At 37.5% G+C, this 17,448-nt stretch overlaps 1 protein-coding gene and 1 long non-coding RNA gene across 2 annotated transcripts in view; one reads left to right on the top strand and one right to left on the bottom strand.

Moving 5' to 3' along the window:
• Window positions 1-5,224: 5,224 nt before the first annotated feature.
• Window positions 5,225-8,966, bottom strand: LOC110197684 (uncharacterized). The gene is made up of 2 exons (XR_002321549.2): window positions 7,446-8,966; window positions 5,225-6,314 (listed from the first exon to the last, which is right to left on the bottom strand). It is a non-coding gene; the product is annotated as an uncharacterized LOC110197684 (long non-coding RNA).
• Window positions 8,967-9,945: 979 nt separating this feature from the next.
• PTPRC (protein tyrosine phosphatase receptor type C) overlaps window positions 9,946-17,448 on the top strand; it is a 146,332-nt gene continuing 138,829 nt past the window's right edge. Inside the window, 3 exon segments of the mRNA XM_078155778.1 lie at window positions 9,946-9,990; window positions 11,549-11,602; window positions 11,689-11,809. Of these exon segments, the coding sequence (XP_078011904.1) occupies window positions 9,946-9,990; window positions 11,549-11,602; window positions 11,689-11,809 (220 nt within the window).

Below are 17,448 nucleotides of genomic sequence, written 5' to 3'. Positions count from 1 at the left end.
CAGTTTAACTCTATACTTTGGTCTCTAATGTCTTGCCCCTCTATCTTATTACAGATTTTTTCCCCTGCGGAAGCCCTAGCTTTGGATTACTCTCATCTACTGTCTTCACTCCTACTCATGGATCACTGAATGAAGCTGGACAAAATCAGGAAGCCATGACATGATAATTGGGTACACTAACTTTTGTCACATAATCCCAGTTGGGCTCTCAATGTGGCAAGGTAATCTTTACATCTCCTGATTAATTTACTATCCCACTCATTACTATACCTTTCTCAAAACTTTTCACGCTTTCTCAAAACTCTCAAAGATATTCTCCACCCATCAGCTCAGCTGAGAACCTTGCCTCCTATTTCACTGAAGAATTCTGCTTGTTTGCTAAGGACTCCCTCTCATCTCCTCCTTCTTCTCATTTCATATCACTTAGATATCTTCTGGCATTTTCTCCTTCTTTACCTCTGTCTCACATGAAGAGGTGTTTCTTGTTTTGCTGAGGCTAACCTCTCTACATTTGGGGCAGCTAGGTGGCACAGTGGATAGTGCACCAGCCCTGGAGTCAGGAGGACCTGAGTTCAAATCTGGCCTCAGACCAAGCACTTGACACTTACTAGCTGTGTGACCTTGGGCAAGTCATTTAACCCCAATTGCCTCAAAAAAAATCAAATTATTCCATTCCATGACATCTTCTCTCCCAGATAACCTCTCTGTCATGTCTCCCCTATTCTGAAAAAACCTTCATTTGATTCTTCTATCCCTGCTAACCTCCTCTATCTCTTCTTCGGTATGTAGCTAAATTCCTCACTAAGGCCACCTAAAAGAGGTGCCTCTACTTTCTCTCTTCTTAATCCCTTATAATCCAGTTTCTCACCTTATCATTCCACTGAAAGTACTTTCTCCAAGGTCACTAATGATCTTAGTTACTAAATCCATTGGCCTCTTCTTAGTCCTTATTCTTCTTAACCTCTCTGTAACCTTTGACAGTGTAGATCACTCTCTCCTCCTCGATATTTTTTTCTCTCTAGATTTTTTAGGACACCATTCTCTCCTGGCTTTCCTCTTACCCGTGTGACTGTTCCTTTTATATCTCTTTTGCCAGATCCTTCTCCAGATCATATCTTTAACCATAGATGTCCTTCAGGGTTCTGTCCTTGGGCCTCTTCTCCCTCTGTACTACTTCACCTGGTTATCTCCTCATCTGCCATGGATTTAATTATCATTTTTATGCTGATGATTCTCAAATCTCCGTTTCTTGCTTCAATCTCTCTGCTGACCTCTAATCTAACATCTTTAACTGCCTTTCATACATCTCAAACTAGATGTCCAATAGATGCCTTGAACTCAATAAGACCAAAACAGAACTCATTCTGTTTCCCCTAAAACTCTTCCCTTCTCCTACCTTCACTGTTATTATAGAGGGCAACACCATCCTCCGATTCCCTCAGGCTGGAAACCTAGGAGTCACCCTGGATTCTTCACTATCTCTTACTGCCCTGCCCCAACATATTCAAGTTGTTGCCATGGTCTATTGATTTCCTCCTTGCAATAGCTTTCAAATATGCTCCCTCCTGTGACATGTTACTATTCTAGTGCAGACTCTTATCACCTCATGCCTTGATCATTTGTAGTAACGTGCTGGTGGGTCTGCCTGCCTCAAGTCTTTCCTCACTCCAATCCATCCTTCACCTAGTCACTAATGTGATTTCCCTAAAACACAGATCTAATCATGTCTCCCTCCTACTCAATAAACTCCAGTGGCTTCCTATTACTTCCAGGATCAAATACAAATTGCTTGGTTTGGCATTCAAAGCTCTTCATAACCTAGCCCTTTCCTACCTTTCCAGTTTTCTTACACCTTACGCCCCAATACATATTCTTTGAACAAGTTACACTGGTCTTCTCATTATTCTAAGGACAAGACACCCATCTTTCAGCTCCAGGAATTCTCCTCTAACTGTCCCTCATGCCTAGAATGCTCTCCTTCCTCCACTCAGACTTTTGACTTCCTTGGCTTTCTTTCTTTCTTTTCTTTTTTTATTTTTTGGTGAGGCAATTGGGGTTAAGTGACTTACCCAGAATCACACAGCTAGTAAGTGTTATGAATCTGAGGCCAAATTTGAACTCAGATCCTCCTGATTCCAGGGCTAGTGCTCTATCCACTGCACCACCTAGCTGCCTCTGATTCCTAGGCTTTCTTTTTAAGTCCTAGCTAAAATCCCACCTTCTATAGGAAGTTTTCCCCAATCCCTCTTAATTCTAGTGCCTTATCTCAGCAAATTATTTCCAATTTATCCTGTACATATAGTCTTCTTTGTCTATATTTGCTTGCATGTTTTCTCCTCCTATCAGATTGTAAGTTCCCTAAGGACAGGCATTTCTTTTACCTCTTTTTGTATCCCCAGCACTTAACACAATGCCTGGCACTTATTGATTGATTGATCTTTGTTTTCTCACTAATTTTCAACTCTCCCTGTCTGTGGATTGCTTCCCTAATGCCTGCAAACATACCCATGTCCCCTAGATCTTCAAGAAACTCTCCCTTGATCCATTGATTCCTGCTAGCTGTTGCTTCATATCCTTCGTTCCTCTGATGTCTAAACTACTTGACATCATCTACAATTGGCGACTCTACTTTTTTTTCCCCTCCCATTGTCGTCTTCACTCTTACAGTCTCTTGACTTCAGCATTAAACTAAAACTGCTCCTCCAAAGTTATTAATAATCTCTTAATTGCCAAACATTAATCACCTCTACTCATCCCTCAGCCCTCTTGACTTCTCTAAAGTCTTTGACACTGTCATCAATAAAATGAGATAATATTTGCAAAGTGCTTAGCGTAGTGCCTGGCACAAAGAAGGAGCTATGCTATATGAATGCTTATTGCCTTTCCCCACTTTATCATCCTCTTCTTCTTGATACTTTTCTCTAGGTTTCTGTGGTATTCCTCTTTCTTGGTTCTCTTCCTACTTATCTAATCACTCCTTCTCTGCTTCCTCTGATGGATGGATCTTCATCTAGGTCACATCTGCTAACCATAACTACACCGCAAGGCTCAGTCCTGGGCCTTCTTCTCTTCTCCTTCTATGTATCATTTCACTTGTTGAGCTTATCAGCACCCATAGTTTCAATTATCACCCTTGCATTGGTGGTGCCCGGATCTATTGTACTTTACCCCCATGTTCTCTGAAATCCAGTGACATTGGCCTTTTTGTTGTCCCTCACACAAAACTATTTATCTTCCAATTTTTTCACTGGCTGTCCTCCATGCCTGAAATTCTCTTCCCCCTCATTTCTGATCCCTGGCTTTCCTATAAGTCTCAGTTAAAATACCTCCTCCTACAAGAAGCCTTTCCAAATTAGTTACCTTTGCTCTGAAACTATCTCCATTTATCCAACATACATCTTACGTGTACATAGTTGTTTACATGTTGTCTCTGCATTAGACAGTAAGCTCCTTGAGAGCAGGCGCTGTTTGTTTCTTGTTTAATTATTTATCTATCCATCCATCGATCTACCCATTTACTTGTCTGTCTGTCTGTTTTTGCTTCCTTTTTCATTGTCTTCTTAACTCTCTTACACTTTGTTTTTTGACCTCAGCATTAAACTGAAACTGCCCTATCCTAAGTGACTAATGATCTCTTAATTGCCAAATATTAATTACCTTTACTCATCTTTCATCTCTCTTGACTTCTCTAAAGCCTTTGACACTGTCATTAGTTAACTGCATACCCAGTACTTTGCATAATGCCTGGCACAGAGTCAGCATTTAATAATAACATTTTATATTAAATTAATTTAAAAATAAAATATGACATAATTATCATAATAAAATTTATTAATAATAAATGCTGAATTCTTTTTGAATTTCTAATTAGAGGTCTTGATGCAAATTGCAATGGAAATGATACTGGATTTGGAGTCAGAGGCCCTGGGTTTGAATCTTAATTCTGCTGCCTACTGTCTGTGTGACCTTTAGTCATAGAGGGTAAGTGAGTTAACCTCTCTATTCCTCATTTTCCAAACTATGTCTTTGAAAATGGGCCAGATGGCTTTCTCAGGTGCCTTTGTGATCGTATGATTCTAAATTGCATTCAAGAGTGTGCTGATTTTCCCCAAACAATTAAAAATTTAGAAAATCAAAAGCAGAGCTAGAAAAATCACAATGACAATGAAGAGTCAATCTGATCTCCACTGGTGGAATTCCACCAAGCCAAAAACTGTTTGGCCATCTGGACTGGTAAATTATGACTCAGGAGAAAATTATAGTATATACTTATGCACATGAAAGATTACAGGACATAAAAGAGTTTTTCTTTTTCTAAAAAAGGCAGGGATGTTCAGATTGATTTCCCAATTATATCAATGGCTCCTTTGTCCCATTGAAAAGCCTTTTCATTGCTGTGATCCAACACGACTTTTTGACTTACAGATCTTGAATGTGAGGATGACTATAATCTAGAAGGAATCTTGGAGGCCATGTAGTAATATTTTTTTTTTCATTTTATGGATTAGGAACCAAGACCCAGGTTAAGTGACTTGCCCGTGGTCACATAGTAAATAAGGGTCTAAGATGAAGACCTCAGGTCTTCCCAATGTCAAGTCAAGTTCTCCATTCACTATGACATGCTGCCTCTCTGTGATGTTTGGCTCTTGTTACAAAGTGCTGATTCAATTGTGTGGCTCTGACCTTAGCATGAATCATATCCAGACAGTATTAAATGTTGCCCAACAAGTTTAGAAAGTACATTTAAATTTAAAAAAAGCATTTCAAAATATATATTTGAATCCAGACATATCTGTAGAAAAGTTCTGGAAGTGTGTTCTAGAATTCCCAGCTTCCTTCTAAGCTCAATTCAAGCACCAACTTTTACAGGAAGCCCTTTCTGATCTCCCCATAATGGCTCTCCCTGCCCCTCAGCAGAAGTTACTCTGTATTATAATTCTTATGTGTTTATGTGTTGTTTTCCCTAGTAAAATGCAAACTCCTTTAGGGCAAGGATGGTTTCTACCTCTCCCAATTTCCATTTCTCTCCTTTTCCTCTCTCCCTCTCCAACTTCCACTTGTCTCCTCTTCCCCTCTCCCTCTCCCTTCCCCCTCACTTTCCCCCTCCCATTTGCTTGTTTATTAATTAATTTCTAGATCCAAGTTGGTTGGAAATGAGGACACCAAGAATACCTATGTCCTCATGGCCTCAATGTGCGCTGACCCATCCAAAATACAGTATGTGCAGAAAGCTCTGGTGTTTATTTCAGGTGGGGAAAGTGCCACTTTGATGTCGAATAGATGATTTCCTCCTTTTGTCTTCTTGTTCCTGCTTAATAACTGAGTTGAACGTGAGTTTTAAAAAAGGGAGTTTTTTTCTACAATGTGAATATAATTTGAATACCATCGAAGCAGAAATATACAGAAGTTGATGCTTTGTTCAAATGTGGTGTTTGAATTATCAAAAATATTTCCTAAAGGGAATTTATCATTTGAAAGTAGTAGGGGAAATTTCAAATTCAGAACATGGTTAAAATGCTTTTTAGAGTCTATGTTGTGCAATACGAATATTGTAAAGAAAGAATATTGTAAAAAAAAGTACTTTTCAGTACTTTAGAAATCTGATGAACCCGATGATAAACTACAAGTCCCCCCCAACAAAATGAAGCTAGAACATGCCACCCACTCCCTGAGACTGAGATGCTGAACTTAAAATGCAGAAAGCTACACATATTCTCAGAGATGACCATTGTGTAGAATTTGTTTTCCTGGATTATGAATTCCTATATTGAGGGTTTCACTTTTTTTTAAATTTTAAAAAGGTTACTCAATGGAAAATAATGGAAGGGCAGATTAAGAAAAGAAATATTTTTTAACAATTAAAAAAGAAATGAATATATCTTAAAAATGAAAAGCATCAATAAAATAAAATTCTAAAAATTAAAAAAAACTCTATAAAGCATTTTATAGTAAAGATGGCTTTAAGACAAGATTCTTTGAATATCTCAGTAACTTATCCCTTTTGAGATGGCCCCAATATGATCCCTCCTTAACAATATATTCTAGTCTAGTATGAGTGGTGTGGAAGTGATGTCTAGTTACATGAAACTATGCAATGTGTAGAAAAGAGGAAGAAATATCTTAAGGAAGACCTCACTATTTAGGCTTGATCCTTTTCTGAAGTCGCAGGAGGGAGGGAGTGAGCCAAATTTAATTTTTGTCTCCTTTTTCATACTTTTCAACTTCTTCCCCCCCCCCCCAGAAGCAGGAAGAGTTGGAAGCAGTTTCTGTGCTTTCTTGTAGAGTCTGTTTCTTGCTTCATATTCTTTTCACAGCTGTAAGATAAGTTTGATATTGATAATTGGAGGATTGTTGATCACAGTTATCTCTGTGGTTGCATCTATAAAGGAATCTTTGTGATTATAACACATAGGTCCTAATTTAACAATAAGTAGGTCACAAGGGAAATAGTTCTTTATGTTCCTGATGAAAAAATCTGTTTCTTTTCTTTAAAATTTTTTTGTCCGACTATTTTACTTCTTGTCTTAGCTATAAATATATTGTGGGACAATCTTGCTTAGTTGAATTTATCACTAAAATTTCTGAAGGTCTCTTTTCCTACCCATAATTCTTCATTGGTTTGTGAGGTCACACTGCCAATAAACTCCCATCATTTGTCTCCACCACATTTCACAAAAGAGTTTCTATTTTAAATCAGTGTTGACTTCAGCTGCTAAGATTCTCCACTTGACAGAGAGATGAAATGGTTGCTGTATGAGACAACATTTATAATTTTTCACCATTCACATTGGGGCAATTGTTTCATATTGGTTAAGTTTTTGTAGGAAATGGTCATAATCAGATACAGTGTCTTTTATTTTATTTCTTTCCCACTGTTGGCACAATTGCTTTGTTGGATAGGTCAGGTTTGAGTTATCATGTCTTCTTTTTGACCCTGGTCTTCCAATTTGGTGTCATTTTCACCTATGCTGATTCTGAAATGACTTTCAGTAATAAGTTATTTCCTGACTATAAAGTTTTAGTCAGTTTCATTTTTGTGATGTTTTTCAATACTCATCACATCCTGTGACTTCTAGTTCACTACTTCAAGAAAATACAAGAGATTTTGGAGTAATTCACAGGCATTTAGCCTCTTACATTTTTAATTTCAAAATGTATAATCCCTTAATCTTCGCTGTGTCTACCTTCACATGGATTTCATAGGATCATAGATTTAGAGCTGAAAGAACAAGTAGTCTAACTCTTTATTTTACAGATGATTAAACTGAGGCCCAGAGAGTTCAAGGGACTTACCAGGGTCACATAGGTAGTAAATAACAGAGGCAGGATTTGAACCCAAGTCCTTTGATTCCAGAAACAACGATTTTCATCAAATGACAATTTGATTTAATCCAGTCTTCTCAAGCAGATTGTTTCCTCCATTATGTCTACTCTCTCTCACTTACCTTCAATCTACTGGCTCCTTGCCAGATATCCATCCATGTCTTTCTCATTCTCAAAAAACATCCACAGTAGTCATAGTCCCATATCTCTCCACCCTTCTTTGGCTGAACTCTTCCTTGAGAAAAAAAGTTGACAATAGATACTCATTTCACTCACTTCTTAACTCTTCACAATCTGACTTCTGACCTCATCATTCAACTGAAACTGTTCTCTCCAAAGTTATCAATAATCTGTTAATTGCCCAAATATAATGGTCTTTTCTAAAACATGATCCTCCTTGATCTCTTTTTAGACTTTGGCCCTGTTGATCACCCTCTTTACCTTGATACTCTTCTCTCTAGGTTTTCATGACTCTGTTCTCTCCTGGTTCTTCTCTTGCCTGATTGTTCCTTCTCTGTCTCCTTTTCATCCAGGTCATGCCTGTCAACTATAGGTGTCCTCCAAGGGTCTGATTTGGGTTTCTTCTTCTCCCCCTATAGTTTTTCACTTGGTGACCTCATCAGCTCCCATGTTTTCAATTATCTCTCAGATCTACTTGTCAAGCTCTAACTTCTCTCTTGACCTCTAGACTTTCATCTCTAACTGCCTTTAAACATCAGAAACTGAATGCCCCATAGACATCCTAAATTCATCATGTCCCAATCTGAACTCTTTATCTTTCCCTCCAAACTCATCCCTCTTCCTATTTTTCCTGTTATTATTGAGGGTACCACTATCTTGTTAATCGCTCAGGCTCACCACCTAGCTGCTGTCCTTTATTCCTTACTCTTTCATTCCCCATATCCAATCTGTTTCCAAAGCCTGTTGATTTGACATTCAAATATTCCCCCTTCTCTCCCCTAACCATAATTTCACCCTGATCTAGGCCCTCATTATCTCAAGTCCTAATTATTGCAATGGGCTTCTAGTCACTCTTCCTGCCTCAGGTCCCTTACAGTTCTAGTCCTTTCTTCCACTTCACTGTCAAATTGATCTTCCTAAAGCACAAGCTCAACTGCGCCACCATTCTGGCTCCCTATTGCCTCCAGGATCAAACATAAAATCCTCTGTTTGGCTTTGAAAGCCTCTCATAACTTGGTTCATTCCTACCCCAGTCTTTTTTTCACCTTTCTCCTCTCCACATACTTTTTGATCCTGTGATACTGGCCCTCTTACTCTTCTTCAAGCATGACACTCCCTGCTACAGCACTGAACATTTCTACTGGCTGTCCCTCATGCTTGGAATGACCTTAAACTGTTAGGGGCAGACCTGACAGGTCCTTCAATGTTGTGGTGGAATAAAACACTTGTAGATTCCACTACTTAATTTGGGTAGACCAATCCAATTCTATGCTCTGTGTCTTCATCTTCCATTCCCAGACAATTTATTTCCATTGATAGCAGTATTTATCCAACCTCAAATGTCAGCAGTATTTATCCAACCTCAAATGTCAGGAGTTGAAGAGGAGTGAACAAGTTTCACCAGCTGACCTGCTCACACAGGTAAATTATATGTTAGAAGTGTCCTATAACTGAAAACTGAAGTCATTTAAATGGACTACACCCAAGAGGTGGGACCTAATTGCCCCAAAGGCAAATTGGTACTAGATGTGGAAAGCTATGGGGGTCCATATACTTCCAATCTATCATATCAGTTTCCTTTAGAACTTCATTCTTGCCCTTATAGATCTCTGTCAGCAAGTTGGCTGCAATGGGATTTCAACGTTAACTGAACTTTGTAAAATCCTTTGAGTAAATCCTCAAAAAGCTCCCCAAGCATATAGAACCAGCCTATGGAAAGAATCTCTGCATTGATACAATTAGACCTCATCTCAGGAACCTCTGCTTCAGTGAATAATCAAGTTGCTATTTGAGCTTCTCATGCATCTTCCCTAGTCCTTGGTAGAGAAAGGCTGCCCACCCCTCCTCCCTCAGTGGAGGAAATCACTGTCTTCTGGGAAGCAGTAATAGGGTAAGTTTGAGACTTTCTTACCACTGCTGAGAGTTCCAAGTCTCTTCCTCACTCCTGCTTTCATTTTCCTATGTTATGGTTCTGTTTTCGATAGGGGGCAGTGAAAGCTCTGCATTGGAAACCCATATTTCTACCCCTAGGCTGTGGCCTATCAGTCCCTCCTCTCATCGACCAAACTCCCTTTACTTGTTCCATTGCCTACCTCTCCAGCTTCATTGCATGATGCTTAAAGACACAAGCTCTGTGTTTTGTTGAACACATTGGTCAAATATACTTTGAGTTTTATTATACTAGCAGTTCAGCTTCTGCAGGTGAATCATGATCAACTAGGGAATAAGAGACTTGGTCCCCCCCCCCCTTCCCTGGCAGTCTTCTTTAGCATCTACTTAGCTAATCACTCTGCATGATGAGGGGAGGAGGCTGCTGTCTTTTCAGAGAGTGTTCTCCATACACCCCCAGAAAGCCCCAGGCAGCAGCGTGTTATAGTGGGGGATCCAGCCATGGGATCATATTTGTAGTCCTTTTCCTTCCACTCAACTGTACTGTGAACCATGAGGACTTCTCATCCCAATTACCAGCTACAACAAATGTCACAGGTAAGCCTGGCTCGGACCTGTCCTTTGTTAGTCCAGAATCAATGTTGGGGCAAAATGAGGTACTCACAAGTTATTCAGCAGATGACATTAACACTTTACTTAGCCACATCTTAGAAAAAGATATTCAACAAAGATGGTCTAGCTTGGGTAGATAGCCCCATCCCCAGCTCTTCTCCATATGGAAAGTCTTAGTATACCTACCAAGTCTGAAGAGCACAACCCCTCAATGAGTAGAACTTTTTAGTCCTATATGTGACTGTAACTAGAGACCATAGAAAGCTATGTCAAGGAAGGTGTGACTGGAATCAATGTACCCTCTTTCATTTCTATCAAGTCTGAGGGACAGTTTTGTTGCCTTTTGAGAGGAAGTAACTAAATGAATACCTGTTGTGGGGGAGGTCAGAGGGGGAAAAGGAAGAAGAAAGGGAATGAATATTTTTACAGAACCTACTATGTGACAGGCACATAAATGCTTTACAAAAATTATCTCATTTGATCTTCATAACAACCCTGTGAGGTAGGTGGAGAAACCCTGGTAGATGTTGCTTCTTGTCAGAAAAGTCAACTAATCAATTAATTAGAGTTTAGTAATTATTTACTGCATCCTTGGAACTGTGTTAAATGCTAGGAACACAAGAATAATAGTGAAAACAATCCCAATATCCCATATGCAGTGCTTACTAGTTCTTTGACCATGCCTAAGACATTCAACCTTCCTGAGTCTCAGTTTTCTCATCTGTAAATTGGGAACAAACATATCTGTTAGGCCTACCTTACAGGGTTGTGAGGCTCAGCTGATGTAACGTACGCAGAGTGCTGTACAAACCTTAAATTTACATTAAAATGTTCATTTTTAGTTAAAGTATTGAGCTATCGATTACATGAGCATATAACTTGACTGCATTGCCTCATTTCCATGTCTTAGAATCTCTGGTTTCCTTCAAAATTAAATTCAAATACCACTTCCTACATGAGGCTTTTCCCTGACCTCTCCAGCTGCTAATGTCTCACCCTCTAAAATTGTCTTTTATTTTCTTTGTATATTTATTGACTGTTTGACCCAATTGTACCATTTAGCATAATCTAAATAATGACACTTAGAATTTGTGGTCCACAATACTATAGAGTCCTGTTTCCAGGAAGTCAAGAGCCTACAGAATAGGTCTGTGTTCTGTGATCAGCCAGTTAATAGTCACGTATACCTATCCTGAGTCTAAGCTTCATCAAATGAGGATAATACTGAGAATTTGCTGAGATTTTGACAGAATTTTCAGAAATGTTGTCTGCAGTGAAAGAAGCATTATTTGGAAACTTACCAAAAAAAAAAATGAAAAGGATTGTCCTTTCTTTAGAGAAGAAAGATCCCATTAAAAGTGCCTCTTAATTCTTCTCAGACACTCAAAATGGCTAGAAATAAGGAAGTACGATGTCATTGCACTGACTTTGAACGAGTCTCTTGACTTCCTGGAAACAGGACTCTACGATATTTTTTTGAGAAGTAGGTAAAACTGAATCTGACACCACTACGTAGTAGTGCCTATAGCTAGCAAGTGGTTAGTTGAAGGGTAACAGAGGAAATTGCTCTCTGACTGATAAGACAACCCGGCAGAGTGTGCGTTCTCAGTTATTTCATTTTTGATTCTGTTTTATGAAGAAATACTCTTTTTCTCAAGCAATAACAATTATTTTCCTTTTCAGAAGGACGCATGCTGTTTCATTAGGATACAGTTGATTCCCAGACATAACCATGTTTTGTTTTTGTGGCTTAAACTCTTGACATTTGGCTTTGCATTTCTGGACACTGATGTCTTTGTCGCAGGTATGTGCTTAGATCTTCATGATTTCTTGTTTGAAATTTTATTTTAGAAGATTTTTTCTAAAATTGCCGTAACTAATACTGAAAGAAAATTGCAGTGAGTGTCAATGTAGACTTGGTAACTTGGAAATAGGTGATGCAGAGATGCCAAAGTTCCCTGAGGTAATGTGGAGGTTTAACTTAAGCGGCATGTTACAACGCTTCCGTTGGAAGAGGGTATGTTTTCTTTTGGGAAAAATTCATAATAGAAAGGAAAAAGTGTCTTTTTCAACTTTTACCTATTGCTCAAGGCTCTTAGAAAAGCAAAACTTATTTTTTTAAAGAAATAAAGGCTCTAAACTTTTTCTAACATGTCAGATTTTAGGTTTTATTATTATTTTTAAAATGAGAAAATACGTATTTTTCCCTTTAAACATCTATAATATTTTCAACACCCTGCTTTTGTGAAGTGATACAGAAGGACTTCAGTGGCATGTAAGCCACTCCCTGTTCTCAGCCCACAAATTTGCTTCCTCAAATTTTGATGACTACTCTCGGCATTTTACTGAATTCCAAATTTATGTGATGATGTGGAATCATATGTCAGTGTTAACCTTCTGTTGATTCCTATGACTACAAAGTTTTCACATCCAGGTTTTAGTCTCACAGGAAGGCCATGGATGGACTTGGGTATTCATTTTTCTGCCTTGGTAACCAAGGCACCAACACCCTTCCTGGGTGTATTGGTGAATTGTAGATTTCAGGCTTGAAAAGACGAGGAGACATCGAGCCTTAAGAAAGCACAAAAATAATTCTCCTCAGAAACAATTTATACCATTTTGGCCTACTGTATTTTCAGAAATAGTTTTAATTCAATTACCTGATGTAGTTTGAGATCCTAATTCATCAGAGGGCTGTGTAATGGATGTTTGATCAGCATTTTCCATTCTAACGTGACTACACTTCTGTTGGTTACAAAGATGGTTGGAAACATCTAGGTTTTAGGGTTCTTTTTTGTGGCTTGCTTAATACTAACTTTGCAAAATGACTCTAAGTAGTTAATATGAAGTTGATATTTTTTGGACCCTTTAATAAAGTAAGTGGAGAAAGTTATTTGTACTCTCCTATTCTGTTTTCATTTTAAAATCCGTACTCTCCGCTGATCTCCTTTCTTTAAGAAAGACAGGCCAGCAGCTACCTCCTGAGCCTATTCCATTGTAAGTGTCCACTTTGGCTACCACAAGGGAGTAGATGAGGGGAGCCTCGGATGGAGTTTTTCTTCCAATGATAGATTTTGCTGTTCTCCTCTATGTTTGGTCAACAGTATCTCTTGGTTTAGAATATCCCCTTATTTACTTGCTATCTCTATCAAGTAGGGGGTGTTACTGAACAGTAAAAAACATGAATGGCTTGAATTCTAAGGTACTTGGAATGAAAGAGAAAAAAATATGTTATCTTTTTGTTCTCCCCAAATCATAGCACATTTTCATTTCTATAAAGTTTGTGCTTGTAGTCTTTCTGTCTTGCAAAGCGGAGGTGCTTATTGGCAAATTTTTTTTTAAAAGATGTTACTTTTATAGTAATATTTTATTTGGAAATAGGTTTAGTTTTAGAGAAACTATTTTAATAAAGTCATATTATTATTCACAGGTGACAAAATATTTGCTATATTTTAGATTATTGAAGATCAGGAATTTAGTCCTTTTGCCTTTTGCAAGGCCTAGTAGAGAGCCTTGCTTATACAAAACAATCAAATATTTGTTGAAGGAATAAATGAATAATAGTGAAATATATGTATATAAGATTATGTCATATGTATACAGTGAATACAACATAATATATATTATATATGACACACATATATCTATATTAATATATTTATAACATTGGAATGAATTAAATGAACTATTACCTTCAATATATAGTGCTGTCAATATTATGTGGTATTTTGATGATCTAAGTGCAAAGTTTTACTTGTAAACTCAATATGGAGCATTTCCTGTATATAGTGGCACTGATATCATAGGGAGTTAATGAATTTTGCAAAAACCAAAGAAGGTTCATGATGGAATGTTATTAGTGAAATGTGTTTTTTACATTTCAACAGGATTTCAGTTATTAAAATTGATAAGTATTTGGAGAAACAGATAAAGAAAGGGGAACATTCTGAAAATAATGAATTTGGAGGTACAGATCACCATGTAAGGGAAAATGTTTTATTTTTATTTAAAAGGGAAGATTAAGTAAGGAGTTGTCCAATGCTGAAAGTGTTGCAGAAGGTGACAGTGAAGAAAAAATTGTAACATTCAGATAGCACTGCTATGTCCTTGCTATAGGCCAATCACTGTCAGTGGATTAGTCTATTGTATGGCTGCAGATTAGCCACCGTCTGAGGTCCACTCAGAAGTTTTCAATTCAATCTGGAGGGATTTCCTCTCTAGAAATACATTTTAATTTTGGATGTGAAGCTGATAGGAAAATTTCATTTGCTTTACAGAATGCTTTATATTAGCTTTGCTAAAATGAGTGATTCTTTAAAGAGAGGGATATATCTACTTAGATTATTTTGAAAGATCAATTAAAACTTTTATCTAACATATACTAAGAGCATTTTTTTTCAAAGACACCATTCCTGTTTCAATAGCCATCTTGCTCTGTATGCCTATTTTGAGGTCTAACTATATCTCTATACTGACATGAACACTTCATCTCTATATAAGATGTGGGGGTTTTTTATGTTTTTAAGTTATTGTGGGAAATGGCACATTGAAATTACCTTTGTTCTTTCCTTCTGCCTTCCATTCCTTTCTTCCTTCCTTATATTAGTCAGTATGCATTCATTAAGCACTTTAATAGTTCCTGCCTTCAAAGAATTTTCCTTCCTTCCTTCCCTCCTTCCTTTCCTTCCCTTCTTCCTTCCCCGGCCCTTCTTCACATGGTTTGTACTCTAATTATGATTTTGATGACATGAAAGCTGAGTTCTGAAAAGTTCCAAGATTTTAGCATTGTGTCTCTGAGATACAATAGTACAACCTCTTTGGGAGGACAACTGGATTGATTAGTCTCAATATGTAAAAGAACAGTTAAAAGTGAAAATGTAGGTGTTTTTTATTGCAAACATAAGAGAGGTAGATCACAAAATCTGCATTAAGATTGGCCTAATGGGCATGGGAAAAAGTGATTTCTCTGTAATTCAGGGAAAGCCTCAGGAAATATTGACAGTTAGGTTTTTGACATACACATACTTGTCTCTGAGTATTCTGTTTCTTCTCCCTGGGAAAAAAAGTACATGGTTAGTTGGAAAATTTCTGGACAACTTGTTGGAAAGAATTTAATGTTGAGAGTGGAGTTAGAGAAAGGAATTCTTTGGAAGATGCAGATGGAGACAAGGTCCATTTGTACATGGCATAAAGAAAACATGTTGTCAAACAGAAGAATGAAGGATGAAGGATATGCTTGTCGGTGGTAGTGTTGTTGTAGTGGCTTAAGCTATTTTTTCATACTAAGGGATTTTCATTAATGAAATATTAGAGTTAGAAGGAACATTAGAAAAGACCTTGTTTAATTCCCTCCTTTTATAGATTTGGACTTTAGCATTTAAAATGTTCAGAATGTTGGTCTATCCAGTTTCAGTTTGAAGATACTTGCAAGGGAAAGGCACAACTTAACTGTGGAAAAACTCTTCATCTTTTCCCCAAACATCTCCTGAACATCCCTGTCTCTACACCGTAGTTCTCACCCTTCCTGTCTAAAACTCTTCCTTTGCAATTCTTGGAATCCTATCCATCCTCTAAGCTCAAATTCAACCTAACTCTCTGGCATCCTATGAACTCATCATCTATGCTAGTAGTTTGCCATGTAATTTTAGTTCTTTTTATGGATTTATATCATCTCTTTAACCACAAGTTTCTTGAGGGCAAGGATCTTATCTTATATTTTTTCATATGCCCCACAGAACCTAGCAAGTGCCTAATTTATTAGCTGACAGATTCAATTACAGAATTGAAAAGAAAGACTACATGAAAAAAAGAAGAGGTAAAGGTTGATCACCCCTTCCCCCTTCTTTCCATGTGTTTATTCCTGCCCCAAATTTAAAGTTCATGTCAAGTCATCTATGAAGAGAAAGATTTCCCTGATGCCAGCGGAGGCAAGCAAAGTGAGGGGTGAGGGTACTGGCTGGGCTAGTTGGCCTCTGAGGTTCCTTCCAATTCTGACATTTTATAATTCTCTGGTCTCAGTACACAGAGGTCTTCCTCTAAAATCTTGTTGTTTATTTTATTCATTATTAATTATTACCTGATATCTTGTATGAGAATTTGTCATATATATATATATATGTATATATATATATAATATATACATATATATATATATATATATATATATATATATGCCCATTTCCTCATATGGTAAAATTATATATTGTTTCATTGATCCTTAACTAGATTACAACCTCCTTAGGTCAGGGACTATGTCATGTACCTCATTATATTCCCAAAGTCAAGAATAATACCTTATGTATAAGAAATATTCAACATATGTTTATTAAAAAGAAGGGCATGAAATGAAAAGATGGTTATAGAGGAGAAGAGAGAAGGGAATGAAGAGATACACAAAGCAGAAGGATTTAAAGAAAAGGAGGAAAGTTAGGAGTAATTGAAACTATACACTTTTTTTAGACCTGTGATTTCACTGATGTAGACAGATCCCCTTGACTAATGTGGAATGGAAACTGCTCTGTAATTATTCTCTGAAAAATATTGGTAGCTAGGTGGCACAGGGGATAGAGTGTTAGCTTTGGAGTGAGGAAGACCTGAGTTTAAACCTGTTTTAGACACTTAGTAGCTATGTGATACTGGGCAAAAACAAAAGTAAAACAAAACAAAAAATAAGCAAAAAAAAACCCTGTCTGTCTCAGTTTCTTATCTTTTTTATTTTTTTATTTTTATTTTTTTTGCTTTTGGTTAGGCATTGGAATTAAGTAACTTGCCCACGGTCACACAGCTAGTAAGTGTTATATGTCTGCGGCTGGATTTGAACTCAGGTCCTCCTGAATCCAGGGCCGGTGCTCTATCCACTGTGCCACCTAGCTGACCCCTCAGTCTTAATCTGTAAAATGGGGATAATAATGATAGCACCTAATTCTGAGGGTCAATGTGAACATGAAATAATATCTATAAAGTGTTTCGCAAACCTTAAAGCACTATATAAATTCTATTAGTCTTATTTCAATAGCTTTCTGAGACATTGACAGGCTGTGATTTGCCAGGGTCGTAGAGTCAGTAAATGATGGAGAAAGCACTTGAATACAGCTTTTCTTGACTCTTTGAGGCAAGTTCTTTATCCACTACGCTAAGATGCCTCTTAGCAAGATATTTCTCCAAAATCCCCAGATTTTTCAGATATCACCCATTTTCCTTCTTCTCCTTCCTATTCTTTTCTTTATTACTCTCCTTCCCATCTGGGGAAATCCTCTTGTCTATTGGCAGTCTATGTTATTAGTTACCAACTTGAAATTTCCTTGTCACTATCAATAGAATTCATTTGACTTGTTTTGCTGTTGAGATGCCTAGCCCTAGATCTAGACCATTGAAATACTGCTGATGCGTGCATCATTTTCTAGATGAATAAGAGAGGAAAACGTATGCCCAGCAGGAGCAAAT

This window comes from Phascolarctos cinereus, unplaced genomic scaffold, assembly GCF_003287225.1.
Source record: "Phascolarctos cinereus isolate Bilbo 61053 unplaced genomic scaffold, phaCin_HiC Scaffold_5;HRSCAF=322, whole genome shotgun sequence".
Classification (NCBI taxonomy): domain Eukaryota; kingdom Metazoa; phylum Chordata; class Mammalia; order Diprotodontia; family Phascolarctidae; genus Phascolarctos; species Phascolarctos cinereus.
Note: the sequence above shows the minus strand (reverse complement) of the source record. Positions and strands in the feature narration are given on the sequence as shown.